Here is a 16,860-nt window from a genome sequence, read left to right as displayed (position 1 = left end):
TGGTGGTGGTGGTTTTTTTTAAACGAAATTATCATGGGAAAAATACGAAAAACTACAAGTCACCTCTCTCTGGTTCAGATGGACAATCTCTATTTTCCCTCATTGTGCCACATCTGAGAATTAGATGGAAGACTCATTGGGCTCTCATACTTACTAAAGGTCATCCTAAATGGGGCTCCATATTTACATTGAGTTCACATTCTTTTTTTTTTTTTTTTTTTTTTTTTTGAGATGGAGATTCACTCTTGTCACCCAGGCTGGAGTGCAATGGCGCGATCTCGGCTCACCGCAACCTCCGTCTCCTGGGTTCAGGCAATTCTCCTGCCTCAGCCTCCTGAGTAGCTGGGATTACAGGCATGCGCCACCATGCCCAGCTAATTTTTTTTTTTTTTTTTTTTAAGTAGAGACGGGGTTTCACCATGTTGACCAGGATGGTCTCGATCTCTTGACCTCGTGATCCACCCGCCTCGGCCTCCCAAAGTGCTGGGATTACAGGCTTGAGCCACCGCGCCCGGCCTGAGTTCACATTCTTGAACTCAAGAACCAGTATAAGAAATTCCCAGCTAGCTTTAACTACATCTTAGAATGCTTCTCAAATCAAGGCAAAAACAGAAATTACAAATTCTATAGCATTTCTCATAAAGTACCTTTGCAAACATCTGGATCTTGGCCTCCATTAAAAACACACTATTCTTACTTCCCTGCCACATAGCATCAAATGAAATATGTGGTTTCTTTAAGGTTTCATTTTTCTTTCAGTTTTGTTTAAATTTCTTTAAATTCCATATCATTAAACTTTTTTTTTAACTGTACCATGTATTTATTAAAAACTAAAGTAAAAGTCATTAAGGAAAGAAACAGCATAAAACATCTATCAAAATTACAAAAATTCCAGAAGAAGTAGACAAAAATCCAAAAACGGTAATAAACCAATTGAACAATTACTTAAGGAATAAAATGTAAGCTACAATGACACAATGAGAGCTTGTGTCTTACAAAAAGCAGATTAAAGTAAGAATTTTTTTTTCTGAGATAGAGTCTAGCTCTGTCACCAGGCTGGAGTGCAATGGCACAATCTGGGCTCATTGCAACCTCTGCCTCTTGGGTTCAAGCGATTCTCCTGCCTCAGCCTCCTGAGTAGCTGGGACTACAGGTGCCCGCCACCACACCCGGCTAAGTATGTCCTCAGAACAAGTCCTGGAGGATTTCAAGAGGGACTCAGCGATTTGGGCAAGTGATTGCTTACTCCACATGCGAGGACAGCTTCCTGGAGAGATGTCCTCAGAACAAGTCCTGGAGGTTTTCCACAGGGACTCAGCGATTTCAGCAAATGTTCCCACAGAGGATCCACTGAGGGAACTTCCCAAGGAGGCCCCATGTCATGTGAAGGAGGCCTGGGGAGTCCAGGAAAGCGACTGCTTACTCAGCCTCCTGGAGAGAAGAAATGACACCTGGCAAGTTCAAGGAGGATGAGGATACTGAAGAGCCTCACCTGACCTGTTGTGACCTTTGTTTGTCATGCTGCAAATCCCTATAGATTTTTCAAACATCTGGAAGGGCCGAGACACAAGACCTCACCCTGGCCCAGCCACCATCTGCATTGTGAGAGTTTTGGGGATTGTGCTACACTCTCTGGACTTTTATATTCTCTCGTTTAATTTTTTAAAAAATATTCTTACTTTAGGCCTGGCGTGGTGGCTCACGCCTATAATCCCAGGACTTTGGGAGGCCGAGGCGGGCATATCGCTAGGTGAAGAGATTGAGATCATTCTAGCCAACATGGTGAAACTCTAATTAAACTCTTAAAAAAAATTTTTTTTTGGTAGATAGGGGGTCTTACCATGTTGCCCAGGCTGATCTCAAATTTCTGGCCTCAAGAAATCCTCCCACCTCAGCCTCCCAAAATGGAGTAATAGGCATGAGCCATAGTGCCCAACTCAGTCATTAAATACTACTGTATAAATTACCTTATCCAAATTAGGATCACCAAGTAAATGCATCTCAAGCTGAAGAATTTATTTGATTAGATTTTAATAAGCTCAGTTTTTGTTCTGAATTGTACTGAATTGTTCCCACCTCATTTTTGTCTGTCTGAAAACAGTCTCACTCTGTCACCCAGACTGGAGTGCAATGGCATGATCATAGCTCACTGCACCCTTGAACTCCTGGGCTCAAGCGATCCTCCTGCCTCAGCCTCCCAAGTAGGTAGGACTACAAGCACATACTACCATCCCTGGCTAATTTTTAAAATTTTCTTGTAGAGACAGAGCCTGTGTTGTCCAAGCTGGTCTCCAGCGGTTCTCCTGCCTCAGCCTTCCAAAGTGCTGGGATTATAGACATGAGCCATTGCACTCAGCCTCATTTTGTTTTTATATTAAAATGGAAACCAACCTCATGAATTACCATACCAAAGCTCCTTTGAATATAGCCTTGTAGAATGTAGAATGTAGAGTAGAATGTTAGTGTTGGCTGCCATTATTCAGGAGTACCTTAAGCTTGTCTTCCTTCTTCACAGCAAAGGTATTCTTTTAAGCCCAAGGAACCCCTGGGTTGCTTATGAGTGGGTTTCAGCTCTCGTATAGAACTTACGAAGTGAACAGCTCCTCTTCCTATTTCCTTCTCCTACTTGAGCCTTCAGCCTATTATCCTTTGGCTGATGATTACTTAAGAGATTTCATTTCCACCATTTGTTTTCCCTGTAAGTTAGAGATTCCTCTATCACTGACTGGTGAGTAGGTAACTACACAAACAATAGTTTGGCTTATAGACTCAAGATGTTTGATAGCCAGAGTTGAAATGCCAGCCTTATGACGTGGCTAAAGTGCTGTCCCAAGGCCACACTGAGATCTATTAGTCAATGTGTGTGTTTGCTTTGGAAGTAGATAACCCTTCATTCACCCCTGTAGTACATTCTCCATCCTCCACTCTTAAGCATTTTTTCTTAGTATGAATTATTTTTTCTCTAATTCAACTGTAACCTATTCTAGATTTGCTTTCAATCTTTTACAGTTACTAAACCAAGGAGATTTAACTGAAAGACGGACATGAGCACGGGTGCTGCTGACTCCTGGAAGAGCAGCTCTATCTGATCTCAAAACGCATACACTGGGAACAGGATGCCATAGCTCACAACAGAACCAGAATGAATCTTTGAAGGACAGGACTCTGCTTTTGCCACTCTTCCTCTTTCCTGGTACAGAAGATGGATGTAGGAGAGCTTCTTTTCTAACTGCCATCTTACCCAGACAAGGAATGAAGCAATGACTGTGGGCTAGGAAACTGTACCTACCTCTCTTCCCACTGCAAAATTCTGGGATAGACCAAAAGTGAATTTGATTATGTGTTGGCTGAAGTTCCTCACTATGACTGTTGAGGGGAGGTTTTCCTTTGAAGAGTTTTCATCCCAGACTCAGCTGTCTTTTCACATGGATGAAATAATTCCTGCCACCAACAACAGAGCTTTACCAGGAAGTTGAGCTTTCATGATGCCTTGTTGCTTTGAAGAAGGGAGTGATGTCAATTATCTTGTTACATTCTCCCTTTAGCAACCTGAGTAAGAGACTCTGCCACTGGGCTGCAAAAAAATTAATTACTTGAATCTCCCCTTGGCCCAGGCTGAGGTACTATCTTGTCCTATACCTTCTACTTGGTCACTTTGCTTTCTTTGTTAATGGAACATACAGTAGCATGTTAAGAGGGATTTCATGTTTTTGTTTTTTTAAAGTTAAAAATTAGATGATGCAGAGATTCAGTTTTTCCTTTAAATAAACAAAACAGCCCAGTCAGTTCTTTGGCTCTTGTTTTACACAAAATTTGTTTTCTTAAAGATTAGGACTTCGGTCTTTCCCTTTAAGATAGTGTACTCATTTCCCATTAGGATTCCATGCAGGGAAGATTGAACCAAGGAGTCTTAGGAAACATAACCAGAACATCTTCATTTCTAACTAGCAAGCCCAGGTGGTTATTAATGGATTATCACTCTGTCTCCACCAAAAAAGATACATCTGAGAAAATGGCAATAAAAACATACTTTTGCATTTTTCCAGGAAGATCGTTTTTTTAAAAAAGGCATTGAGAAAGGTGCTTCAGAGCAGGCACTCTTGCTATCATCCTGTCTCCACAGCTACTGAGAAAGAATATCCAATCATCATCATTATGATTTGAGATAGAGTCTTGCTCTGTTACCCAGGCTGGAGTGCAGTGGTGTAGTCATAGCTCACTGTAACCTTGAACTCAAGGGATCTTCCCACCTCAGCCTCCTGAATAGCTACGACTATAGGCATGCACCACCAGTCCAGCTAACTTTTTGTGGTATTTTTTGGTAGAGATGAGGTCACACTATGTTGCCTAGGCTGGTCTTGAACCCCTGGCTTCAAGCGATCCTCCTGCCTTGGCCTCCCAAAGTGCTGGGATTATAGGCATGAAACGCTGCACCGAGCCAGAATATCCAATTATTACTGGTGAGAAGAAAGTATTCCAAAGTTCATCTACTAGTAGAAAATCTTGGTTGTCTGGGAAATTTTATTTAAAATGAACTTCATGCTCACAAACACACAGGCACATTCTAAACAGATAATAGGAAATAACTTTTAAATTATTCTTAATTTGTTAATGACATGCATGACCATTTAGTATGTAGATTGTGTTCATGGCAATTACTTGTATTCTTAGAATGCCAGTTTTTGCTTCATGCAACCTTTTATACTAGAGCAATGGTTCTCAGCCAGGGACATTTTTGCCCCCTGGGGACATCTGGCAATATCTGGAGATATTTTTGGTTGTTACAGCTGGGGAGGGGTTACTAACTGGCATCTAGCAGGCAGTGGCCAGGGATGCTGCTAAACATTCTACAACGTACAGGACAGCTCCTTCCCACAACCCTCAACAAAGTATTAGGTGGCCCAAGATATTTTTTTCTTTTTTTTTTTTTTTTTGAGGACAGAGTCTCGTTCTTGCCACCCAGGCTGGAGTACAGTAGTGTGATCTCAGCTCACTGCAGCCTCCACCTCCCGGGTTCAAGCGATTCTTCTGCCTCAGCTGCCCGAGTAGCTGGGATTACAGGCACCTGCCACCAAGCCTGGCTAATTTTTGTATTTTTAGTAGAGATGGTGTTTCGCCATGCTGGCCAGGCTAAGGCCCAAAATATTAATAGTGCTAAGGATAAGAAACCTTGTACTAGAAGTTGTAAGTTTTTCATCCCCAATGGGCTAAATGTGATAAACAGATGTATTTTATTTTGCCCATACACTATTTCTAGTCACTTTAAATTAGTTTGACAGCATGCAAGTTTCTGGCTTGATGAAAATGTGGTTGATGTAGTAATTCTGAGCCTATACTCTAGCAAGACTTGATAACTTTCCAGTCTCTCTTGTCTCCTACTGTCTACACCTACCCTGCTGATGCATTTATTTTTCTGCACTAGCCCCACAGGCATTTGGGCTTGTGCTCTCTTTCTCTACCTATACTCTAAGTGTGAGGCACAGAGCAGGAAGCCTCAACTTCAGGCTACGATCCCTCCTCCTGAGCCTCCCCACTTTGATTTCCTTGAACCATTCCTTGTTATCTGCTACTTTTTTTTTTTTTTGAAGACAGAGTCTTGCTCTGCTGCCCAGGCTGGAGTACAGTGGTGTGATCTTGGCTTCTTACAACCTCTGCCTCTCAGGTTCAAATGATTCTCCTGCCTCAGCCTCCTGAGTAGCTGGGATTAGAGGCATGTGTCATCACACCCAGCTAATTTTTGTATTTTTAGTAGAGACAGGGTTTTGCCATGTTGGCCAGGCTGGTCTCAAACTCCTGACCTCAGGTGATCTGCCCACCTTAGCCTCCCAAAGTGCTGGCATTACAGGTGTGAGCCACCACGACCGACTGTTACCTGGTACTCTTCTTTTCCCCCATCCTCTAGCAGTAGCCATGACTCAAAACCCAGGTTTTGCCTGCCTTGACTTAAACCCAAGTTAGCTGCTTAATATTTTTCAAAAGCAATAATTTTAAGTGCAGTGATTAAGCAAGTGATTGGAGATTTTCTGGTGATTGATGAGATAGCTCCTCCAGTACTTTCCTGGGGCTTGCAGGCTGTTCTAGAGATCCTTCTAAATCCTGCTCTGGATCTCTGATGCTGAATTTTGTAGTTTCTTGGATGCTGCAAAATAAATTAAAACATGAATTTTTTTTTTTTTCCAGACAGGGTCTCACTCCGTCATCCAGGCTGGAGTGCAGTGGTATGATTTTGGCTCACTGCAGCCTGGACAGCCCGGCTCAAGCAATCTTCCCACCTCAGCTTCCCAAGTAGCTGGGATTACAGGCACACGCCACTGTGCCCAGCTAATTTTTTTTTTTTTTTACTTTTTGTAGAGACGGGTTTTGCCATGTTGCCCAGGCTGGTCTCGAACTCCTGGCTTCAAATGATCCACCCACTTCAGCTTCCCAAAGTGCTGGGATTACAGGCCTGAGCCACTGCGCCCAGTCTGAAAAAGGAAATCTTAAAGCACTGTGCAAGGTTTAAGAATGGTCTCAACATTATTATTATTTTATATGGGATGTAAAGGAAAATTTCTAGGGGTATATAAAACTGAGATAGAAATTAGGGTAGGCACTACTAGGATTTTTTTATTTTTTATTTTTGAGATAGTCTCATTCTGTTGCCAGGCGCCAGGCTGGAGTGCAGTGGCACAATCTTGGCTCACTGCAATCTCCGCCTCTTGGGTTTAAGCAATTCTCCTGCCTCAGCTTCCCGAGTATCTGGGATTACAGCCGCGCGCCACCACGCCCAGCTAATTTTTGTATTTTTTAGTAGAGATGGGGTTTCACCATGTTGTCCAGGATTGTCATGATCTCTTGACCTCGTGATCCGCCTGCTTTGGCCTCCCAAAGTGCTGGGATTACAGGTGTGAGCCAGCACTCCCAGCCAGGGGCTACTAGGATTTAAGATACAAAACAAGAATAATGGAGATAGATCTGTCTTTTCTCCCTTTGACTCAATATCAAAATGGGTTATGGAGAAGGTGATGCTAATAAGCTACCTTCAAGGAATGCTAGAAGAAGTTTTATAAGATGTCAAAATATACGTGATTTTTCTTCAAAAATAAAATAGTAATAGTTTCGGCTCATGGAATTGGAACTGGAATTGGAAAATGATCTGTTTCAAAATGGAAGAAAACTAAACATAATTTGTCAGATTTTATTCACAACTGCACCACTGTCTAAATTCAAATGTGTTACCTGGAGATCTCTGGATTAGTTATTAATATCATATAAATATAGGATTATGATATCAGAATACCAGTGGCTATTCTAAAGCTTCCTCCCAGTGGTATTACTGGGGATGACAATTTAGAGAGCTGCAAATGACAGCAACATCTCAGGTTACCTGGGAAGGTCCTTGACTTGGGTCCCCTCCTCTTGTACAGCCCGGATGCCTTGTCCCTTGCTTCTCACAAAGTCTTCCTCCAGCCCAGCCTGCTTCAGGGCGTCTAGATACCATTGTTCTGCTTCTTTCTTGGCTAGATCCTGTGGGATGGAAATTAATCTGTTGTAGCTGTCTTATGAATTACCATACAATTCTAAATTACTTAGTCAGCATTCTTACAATACTGCCACTACCACCACCCTTACTGTGGGGTACAGATATGCATGAAAATTACTTAACCCTTGTTTTCAAGCCTTAATGTATGTATAAATCACCTGTGGTCTTGTTAAAATGCAGATTTCTCATTTGGTAGGTGTCAGATGAGGCCTGTAATTTTATATTTCTAACACTCCCCAGAGATGCCAAACTGTTGATTTGGAAGCCACAATTTTGAAAAGCAATGACTGAAACTTTTGGGAGACAGATTTAAAAGGATGGACTAAAAACCTTCTAAGATTTTAAAGCAACAAACCATTATCAGGAATACTAAAATAAAATAGAAAATAAGCTACACCAAGATTCTTAATGGAAGGACAGATGGTCTACATGTGGACCAGAAAAATGTTATTTTTTTTTGTTTAAGTATTCAAGAACAAAATCAGTACTTTGTATTTTTCCTAGAGAGGTGAAAGACTGTTGAGCTCTGAAGAGTGAGCTTGCTTAACATTAACATAAAGAAGCACGAGAGATTTTGAACAATGCAGGTTGCTAAGTAAATCCAAGACCGTGTGTGTTTGTGTGTGTGAGAGGAGAGATTTATGGATGGAGGAGGAAGTAGACCCAGCAAATGTCTGGATAATGTACTAGCTATAAGGTGGAGCTAATGCCCCACCACTGGAACTAAGTCACTAGGGAACCCCAACTTGTCTGAAACTAGAGAGGAAAGAAATCCATAGAGCCTAATGCAGCAGCTCCGGAGAATCCTTAGGGAGATCTCAGCTGAGTCCAACATCCCTAAAAGTTTTGAAAAAAAATATACATATATTTTGAAATGGAGTCTTGCTCTGTGGCCCAGGCTGGAGTGCAGTGGCACGATCTTGGCTCACTGCAACCTCTGCCTCCTGAGTTCAAGCGATTCTCCTGCCTCAGCCTCCTGCGTAGCTGGGACTACAGGCGTGCGCCACCACGCCCAGCTAATTTTTTGTATTTTTAGTGGAGACACGGTTTCACCGCGTTAGCCAGGATGGTCTTGACCTCCTGACCTCGTGATTCGCCCACCTTGGCCTCCCAAAGTGCTGGGATTACAGGCGTGAGCCACCACACCCTGCTGAGAATATCTTAAAATGATAGTCTTCCAGGATACTTTGGGTACACTGCCTATGGGTTAGTTAGCCCTGCTCCACAAGGAACACACACATACACACACACTAAGAAAAAAGTAATAATCTTCGAGACTGAAAGCCACTTAGTCTAAGAAGAGCCTTGAGGGGTGTTTGTGAGCTTCCTAATCCTTGGAGACCTATAAATGTGCCACAGATCTAGAGGTGGAGAGGCCCAGGGGCAGTAGCACTGCCAGAGGAGAGATGCCTTCCCAGCACTGTGAACAGTGGCTCCACAGAGCAGAACAAGCCAATGGTGCCTGTGTCTCTGGGGTGCAATGCCCAATCTGATGAAATCTGAATGCTAGACTACAGTGAAAGCTCTAGAAGTAAAATATCCCTTTACAGATGCCTTTGGAGTTCACTCTTGGATGAAATCAACACAAGCAGCATTCTCTATTGTACTATTTATTTTGGGAAAAGGTGGTAATGAAATTAGAATTTCTGGGCCTCAAGGAAAAATTTAAAACCCACATATTAAAATTGTTTTCATAAGTTCTCAGAGCCCTTTTATATAAGGCAGAAAACAAATGATGGTTTAGTTTTACCTTGGCAACTTGTTCAAAGAGATAGGGCCTTGTTTGTATTCTCTTCTTCATTTCTTCCAATTCTTTCTTATATTCTTTCACTCTTTTACGGTCATTGTTCCTGGAATTAGCAAGATATTTAGAAAGAATTCCATCTTTTCTAATCTAGAATACCCTTCATTTCCAGTTAAGCAGTGTAAGTAACTCTCATGTACATTGTAAATTCCTATCTGACTTGGAAAATCATGACCCCGCTGTGATTACAGGAGCCTACCTACCCCAGTAATTCCATTTTGCATTTTCTAGCAGCAGGCCAGTGGTCTGTTGGATCTCAAGGCAAGCACCCCTTTTGACACATAGAGGACACTGACCGGTTCTCTTTCAGCTTTGCTTTGAACACTTCCTCCAGGCTTTTATGGGGATCCATGGCCTTTGCACGGAAGGTCACAGATTTGGACATTGCTCGAGTCTTCTTTTTGTGTATCTCCAACCACTGAATACTCTCATCTGCTTTGTTCTTTTTTTCAATTGCACTTCTAAAGGGAGGAAGCAGAAAAAGAGTATAGATTACTAATTTGGGTATATTGAAAAGCAATCTTAGGCTGGGCACGGTGGCTCACGCCTGTAATCCCAGCACTTTGGGAGGCCGAGGCAGGTGAATCACCTGAGGTCAGGAGTCAAGACCAGCCTGGCCAACATGGTGAAACCCCATCTCTACTAAAAACATAAAAATTAGCTGGGTATGGCGGTGGGCAGCTGTAATCCCAATTACTTGGGAGGCTGAGGCAGGAGAATTGCTAGAACTCAGGAGGTGGAGGTTACAGTTAGCTGAGATCGAGCCACTGCACTCCATCCTGGGCAACAGATCAAGACTCTGTCTCAAAAATTAATTAATTAATTAATTTAAAAATGAAATAAAAGCAATCTTAGTAACCTCTTCTGGAAAGTAAGTTCGTGTTTTCAGTGAATGGGGCATTTTGAAAACAATAAAATTCTAGGATTAAATGTACTGGCAGATGAAGCCTTTCCAGCACTAGGGACATAGTGATTTCCTACCCTAGAAGTGCATTTACTGAAATGGAGAAATGTCAGTTAAAATATCCTTAGGCGGGGTGCTGTGGCTCATGCCTGTAATCCCAGAACTTTGGGAGGCCAAGGTAGGCGGATCACAAGGTCAGGAATTCGAGACCAGCCTGGCCAACATGGTGAAACCCCATCTCTACCAAAAATACAAAAAAAAATTAGCTGGGTATAGTGGTACGCACCTCTAATCCCAGCTGCTTGGGAGGCTGAGGCAGGAGAATCACTGAACCTGGGAAGCAGAGGTTGCAGTGAGCCGAGATCAGGCCACTACACTCTAGCCTGGGTGACAGAGCAAGACTCCATCTCAGAAAAAAAAATTATATCTATATCTATATCTAATCTATATCTAATCTATATCTAATCTATATCTAATCTATATCTATATATCTATATCTAGATATCTCCTTACTTAAATAGCCCAACACTCAATAGGTCTTTGCCTATCTGGATACAAAATAATACTAACAGCTACCATTTACTGAGCTCTCTATCATGAACCAAGACCATTACATTTATTTTTTTTTTAAATATATATTTTATTGCATTTTAGATTTGGGGGTACATGTGAAGAACATGCAAGATTGTTGCATAGGCAACAATCTTGTTACATGGCAATGTGGTTTGCTGCCTTCCTCCCCATCACCTATGTCTGGCATTTCTCCCCATGTTATCCCTCCCCAACTTCCCACCCGCCCTGTCCCTCCCCTAGATCCCCCCGACAGACCCCAGTGTGTGATGCTCCCCTCCCTGTGTCCTTGTGTTCTCATTGTTCAACACCTGCTTAGAGTGAGAACATGCAGTGTTTGATTTTCTGTTCTTGTGTCAGTTTGCTGAGAATGATGGTTTCCAGGTTCATCTATGTCCCTACAAAGGACACGAACTCATCGTTTTTTATGGCTGCATAGTATTCCATGGTATATGTGTGCCACATTTTCCCTGCCCAGTCTATCATCAATGGGCATTTGGGTTGGTTCCAAGTCTTTGCTATTGTAAACAGTGCTGCAATGAACATTCGTGTGCATGTGTCCTTATAATAGAACGATTTATAATCCTTTGGATATATACCCAGTAATGGGATTGCTGGGTCAAATGGAATTTCTATTTCTAGGTTCTTGAGGAATCGCCACACTGTCTTCCACAATATTTGAACTAATTTACACTTCCACCAATGGTGTAAAAGTGTTCCTATTTCTCCACATTCTCTCTAGCATCTGTTGTCTCCAGATTTTTTAATGATCGCCATTCTAACTGGAGTGAGATCGTATCTCAATGTAGTTTTGATTTGCATTTCTCTAATGACCAGTGATGATTAGCATTTTTTTGTATGTTTATTGGCTTCATATATGTCTTCTTTTGTAAAGTGTCTATTCATATCCTTCGCCCACTTTTGAATGGGCTTGTTTTTTTCTTGTAAATCTGTTTTAGTTCTTTGTAGATTCTGGATATTAGCCCTCTGTCAGATGGATAGATTGCAAAAACTTTTTTCCCATTCTGTTGGTAGCCGATTCACTCTAATGACTTTCTTTTGCTGTGCAGAAGCTCTGGAGTTCAATTAGGTCCCATTTGCCTATTTTGGCTTTTGTTGCCAATGCTTTTGGTGTTTTATTCATGAAGTCTTTGCCTATGCCTGTGTCCTGAATGGTTTTGCCTAGATTTTCTTCCAGGGTTTTTATGGTGTTAGGTCTTATGTTTAAGTCTTTAATCCATCTGGAGTTAATTTTAGTGTAAGGTGTCAGGAAGGGGTCCAGTTTCTGCTTCCTGCACATGGCTGGCCAGTTTTCCCAACACCATTTATTAAACAGGGAATCCTTTCCCCATTGCTTGTTTTTGTGAAGTTTGTCAAAGATCAGATGGTTGTAGATGTGTGGTGTTGCCTCCAAGGGCTCTGTTCTGTTACACTGGTCTATATCTCTGTTTTGGTACCAGTACCATGCTCTTTTGATTACTGTAGCCTTGTAGTATAGTTTGAAGTCAGGTAGTGTGATGCTTCCAGCTTTGTTCTTTCTGCTTAGAATTGACTTGGCCAAGTGGGCTCTCTTTTGGTTCCATATGAAGTTTAAGGTGTTTTTTTCCAGTTCTGTGAAGAAGGTCAATGGTAACTTGATGGGGATAGCGTTGAATCTGTGAATTACTTTGGGCAGTATGGCCATTTTCACGATATTGATTCTTCCTAACGATGAGCATGGAATGTTTCTCCATCTGTTTGTGTCCTCTCTTATTTTGTTGAGCAGTGGTTTGCAGTTCTCCTTGAAGAGGTCCTTTACATTCTTTGTTAGTTGTATTCCTAGGTATTTTATTCTCTTTGTAGCAATTGTGAATGGCAGTTCATTCTTGATTTGGCTCTCTTTAAGTCTGTTATTAGTGTATAGGAATGCTTGTGATTTTTGCACATTGATTTTGTATCCTGAGACTTTGCTGAAGTTGCATATCAGTTTCAGGAGATTTTGGGCTGAGATGATGTGGTCTTCTAAATATACAATCATGTCGCCTGCAAATAGAGACAATTTGACTTCCTCCTTTCCTAATTGAATACTCTTTATTTCTTTTTCTTGCCTTATTGCTCTGGCTAGAACTTCCAATACTATATTGAATAGGAGTTGTGAGAGAGGGCATCCTTGTCTACTGCCAGATTTCAAAGGGGATGCTTCCAGTTTTTGCCCATTCAGTATGATATTGGCTGTGGGTTTGCTGTAAATAGCTTTTATTATTTTGAGAAACGTTCCGTCAATACCTAGTTTATTGAGAGTTTTTAGCATAAACGGCTGTTGAATTTTGTCAAAGGCCTTCTCTGCATCTATTGATATAATCATGTGGTTTTTGTCTTGGTTCTGTTTATGTGGTGAATTACGTTTATAGACTTGCGTATGTTGAACCAGCCTTGCATCCCCGGGATGAAGTCTACTTGATCATGATGGATAAGCTTTTTGATGTGCTGTTGCAATCAGTTTGCCAGTATTTTACTGAAGATTTTTGCATCTGTGTTCATCATGGATGTTGGCCTGAAGTTTTATTTTTTTGTTGAGTCTCTGCTGGGTTTTGGTATCAGGATGATGTTGGTCTCATAAAATGATTTGGGAAGGATTCCCTCTTTTTGGATTGTTTGGAATAATTTCAGAAGGAGTGGTACCAGCTCCTCTTTGTATGTCTGTTAGAATTCAGCTGTGAACCCATCTGGACCTGGCCTTTTTTTGGTTGGTAGGCTATTAACTGCTGCCTCAACTTCAGCCCTTGTTGTTGGTCTATTCAGGGTTTCGACTTCTTCCTGGTTTAGGCTTGGGAGGATGCTAGTGTCCAGGAATTTATCCATTTCTTTCAGGTTTACTGATTTATATGCATAGAGTTGTTTCTAGTAATCTCTGATGGTGGTTTGTATTTCTGTGGAATCTGCGGTGATATCCCCTTTATCATTTTTTATTGCATCTATTTGATTCTTCTCTCTTTTCTTTTTTATTAATCTGGCTAGTGGTCTATTTTGTTGATCTTTTCAAAAAACCAGCTCCTGGATTTATTGATTTTTTGAAGGGTTTTTTTGTGTCTCTGTCTCCTTCAATTCTGCTCTGATCTTAGTTATTTCTTGTCTTCTGTTAGGTTTTTGAGTTTTTTTGATCTTGCTCCTCTAGCTCTTTCAATTTGGACAATAGGGTGTCGATTTTAGATCTTTCCTTGCTTCTCTTTTTCTTTTTTTTTTTTTTTTAAAGATGGGGTTTCACCATAATGGCCAGGCTGGTCTTGAACTCCTGACCTCAGGTGATCCACCCACCTCAGCCTCCCAAAGTGCTAAGATTACAGGTGTGAGCCACCACGCCCGGCATTTTCTTTTCTTTCTTTCTTTTTTTTAACCTTGCTTCTCATGTGCGCATTTATTGCTATGTATTTTCCTCTAGACACTGCTTTAAATGTGTTCCAGAGACTCTGGTATGTTGTGTCTTCGTTCTCATTGGTTTTGAAGAACATCTTTATTTCTGCCTTCATTTCATTTTTTTTTTTTTTTTTTGAGACGGAGTTTCACTCATGTTACCCAGGCTGGAGTGCAATGGCGCGATCTCGGCTCACCGCAACCTCCGCCTCCCAGGTTCAGGCAATTCTCCTGCCTCAGCCTCCTGAGTAGCTGGGATTACAGGCACGCACCACCATGCCCAGCTAATTTTTTGTAGTTTAGTAGAGACGGGGTTTCACCATGTTGACCAGGATGGTCTCGATCTCTTGACCTCGTGATCCACCCGCCTCAGCCTCCCAAAGTGCTGGGATTACAGGCTTGAGCCACCGCGCCCGGCCCATTTCATTTTTTTATCCAGTCAACATTCAAGAGCCAGTTGTTCAGTTTCCATGAAGCTGTGTGGTTCTTAGTTTCTGAATTCTGAGTTCTAACTTGATTGCACTGTGGTCTGAGAGACTGTTATGATTTCCGTTCTTTTGCATTTGATGAGGAATGATTTACTTCCGATTATGTGGTCAATTTTAGAGTAGGCGTGATGTGATGCTTTGAAAAATGTATATTCTGTGGATTTTGGGTGGTGAGTTCTGTAAATGTCTGTTAGGTTTGCTCGGTCCAGGTCTGAGTTCAAGTCCTGGATATCCTTTTAAATTTTCTGTCTCATTGATCTAATATTGACAGTGGAGTGTTAATATTATTAACACTGTATTGGGTGTGTATATATTTAAGGATCGTTAGCTCTTCTTGTTGCGTTGATCCTTTTACCATTATGTAATGCCCTCCTTTGTCTCTTTTGATCTTTGTTGGTTTAAAGTCTATTTTATCAGAGACTAGGATTGCAACTCCTGCTTTTTTTTGCGCTCCAGTTGCTTGGTAAATCTTCCTCCATCCCTTTATTTTGAGCCTATGTGTATCCTTGCATGTGAGATGGGTTTCCTGGATACAGCACACTGATGGGTTTTGACTTTTTATCCAATTTGCCATTCTGTGTCTTTTGATTGGGGCATTTAACCCATTTACATTGAAAGTTAATACTGTTATTTATGAATTTGATCCTGCCATTTTGATGCTAGCTGGTTGTTTTGCCTGTTATTTGATGCAGTTTCTTCATTGTGTCAATGCTCTTTACCATTTGGTATGTTTTTGGAGTGGCTGGTACTGCTGGTGCCTTTCTATGTTTAGTGCTTCTTTCAGGTGCTCTTGTAAAGCAGGCCTGGTGGTGATGAAATCTCTGAGTAATTGCTTGTTCGTAAAGGATTTTATTTCTCCATTGCTTATGAAACTTAGTTTGGCTGGATATGAAATTCTAGGTTGAAAGTTCTTTTCCTTAAGGATGTTGAATATTGGTCCCCACTCTCTTCTGGCATGTAGGGTTTCTGCTGAGAGATCAGCTGTGAGTCTGATGGGCTTCCCTTTGTGGGTAACCCGACCTTTCTCTCTGGCTGCCCTTAGCATTTTTTCCTTCATTTCAACCCTGGTGAATCTGATTATGTGCCTTGGGGTTGCTCTTCTTTAGGAATATCTTCGAGGTGTTCTCTGTATTTCCTGGAATTGAATATTGGCCTGCTTGGATTCATTCTCTCTGTCACATTCAGTTACACCTATCAAACGTAGATTAGGTTTTTTCACATAATCCCATATTTCTTGGAGGCTTTTTTCGTTTCTTTTCACTCTTTTTTCTCTAATCTTGCCTTCTGGTTTTATTTCATTGAGTTGATCTTTGACTTCTGACATCCTTTCTTCTGCTTGATCAGTTCAGCTATTGAAACCTGTGTATGCTTTGCGAAGTTCTTGTGTTGTGTTTTTCAGCTCCATCAAATCATTTATATTCCTCTCTAAGCTGTTTATTCCCATTAGCATTTCATCAAATCTTTTTTCAAGGTTCTTAGTTTCTTTGCATTGGGTTAGAACATGTTCTTTTAGCTCAGAGAAGTTTCTTATTACCCACCTTCTAAGCCTGTTTCTGTCAATTCATCAGATTCATTCTCCATCCAGCCATGTTCCCTTGCTGGTGAGGAGTTGTGATCCCTTGGAGGAGGAGAGATGTTCTGGTTTTGGGTGTTTTCATCCTTTTTGCACTGGTTTCTTCCCATCTTTGTGGATTTATTTACCTGTGGTCTTTGTAGTTGGTGACTTTCAGATGGGATCTCTGAGTGGATGTCCAGTTTGTTGAAGATGAAGTTATTTCTTTCTGTTTCTTAGTTTTCCTTCTAACAGTCAGTCCCTCTGCTGTAGGACTGCTAGAGGTGCACTCCAGGCCCTGCTTGCCTGGGGATCACCTGCAGTGGCCTCCGAGCTCTCGGTTGGAGCTGCAATCCAGAGCTGCTCCTAATTGGCCATCTTGGATCCCTCTCTGACTATTACATTTCATGTAGTCCTCATAACTCCCTTATGAGGTAAATACTAAATCTCCCTGCTGCTGTTTTTTTTTTTTTTTTAATGAGATGGAATCTTGCTGTTGTTGCCCAGGTTGGAGTGCAGTGGTGCCATCTCTGCTCACTGCAACCTCCGCCTCCTGGGTTCAAGCGATTTTCCTGCTTCAGTATCTTCAGTAGCTAGGATTACAGCCACCCACCACCATGCCCAGCTAAT

At 41.5% G+C, this 16,860-nt stretch overlaps 2 protein-coding genes across 10 annotated transcripts in view; one reads left to right on the top strand and one right to left on the bottom strand.

Annotated features, from left to right (window-relative positions):
* Positions 1 to 3,785, top strand: part of ZNF410 (zinc finger protein 410) — a 46,989-nt gene extending 43,204 nt beyond the window's left edge. For 6 of the 7 annotated variants that reach the window (XM_032287908.1, XM_032287909.1, XM_032287903.1 and 3 more), the window contains one exon: positions 3,010 to 3,785. In XM_032287908.1, coding sequence (XP_032143799.1) covers positions 3,010 to 3,048 — 39 coding nt within the window. In that variant the 3' untranslated portion in view covers positions 3,049 to 3,785. Of the gene's footprint in view, positions 1 to 982; positions 990 to 1,043; positions 1,661 to 3,009 lie in introns of those variants that run through there. The other variant, XM_032287911.1, reaches the window with a different exon arrangement.
* Positions 3,786 to 5,450: 1,665 nt separating this feature from the next.
* Positions 5,451 to 16,860, bottom strand: part of FAM161B (FAM161 centrosomal protein B) — a 22,436-nt gene continuing 11,026 nt past the window's right edge. For all 3 annotated transcript variants that reach the window (XM_032287895.1, XM_032287896.1, XM_032287897.1), the window contains 4 exons: positions 9,623 to 9,787; positions 9,273 to 9,372; positions 7,367 to 7,506; positions 5,451 to 6,139 (listed from right to left, as the gene is read on the bottom strand). In XM_032287895.1, coding sequence (XP_032143786.1) covers positions 6,001 to 6,139; positions 7,367 to 7,506; positions 9,273 to 9,372; positions 9,623 to 9,787 — 544 coding nt within the window. In that variant the 3' untranslated portion in view covers positions 5,451 to 6,000. The remainder of the gene's footprint in view (positions 6,140 to 7,366; positions 7,507 to 9,272; positions 9,373 to 9,622; positions 9,788 to 16,860) is intronic.

The sequence above is a fragment of the Sapajus apella genome, unplaced genomic scaffold (assembly GCF_009761245.1).
Source record: "Sapajus apella isolate SASKATOON/1434 unplaced genomic scaffold, GSC_monkey_1.0 scaffold20, whole genome shotgun sequence".
NCBI lineage: Eukaryota > Metazoa > Chordata > Mammalia > Primates > Cebidae > Sapajus > Sapajus apella.
The sequence above is the reverse complement of the archived record's forward strand: the minus strand, read 5'-3'. Positions and strand labels throughout refer to the sequence as shown.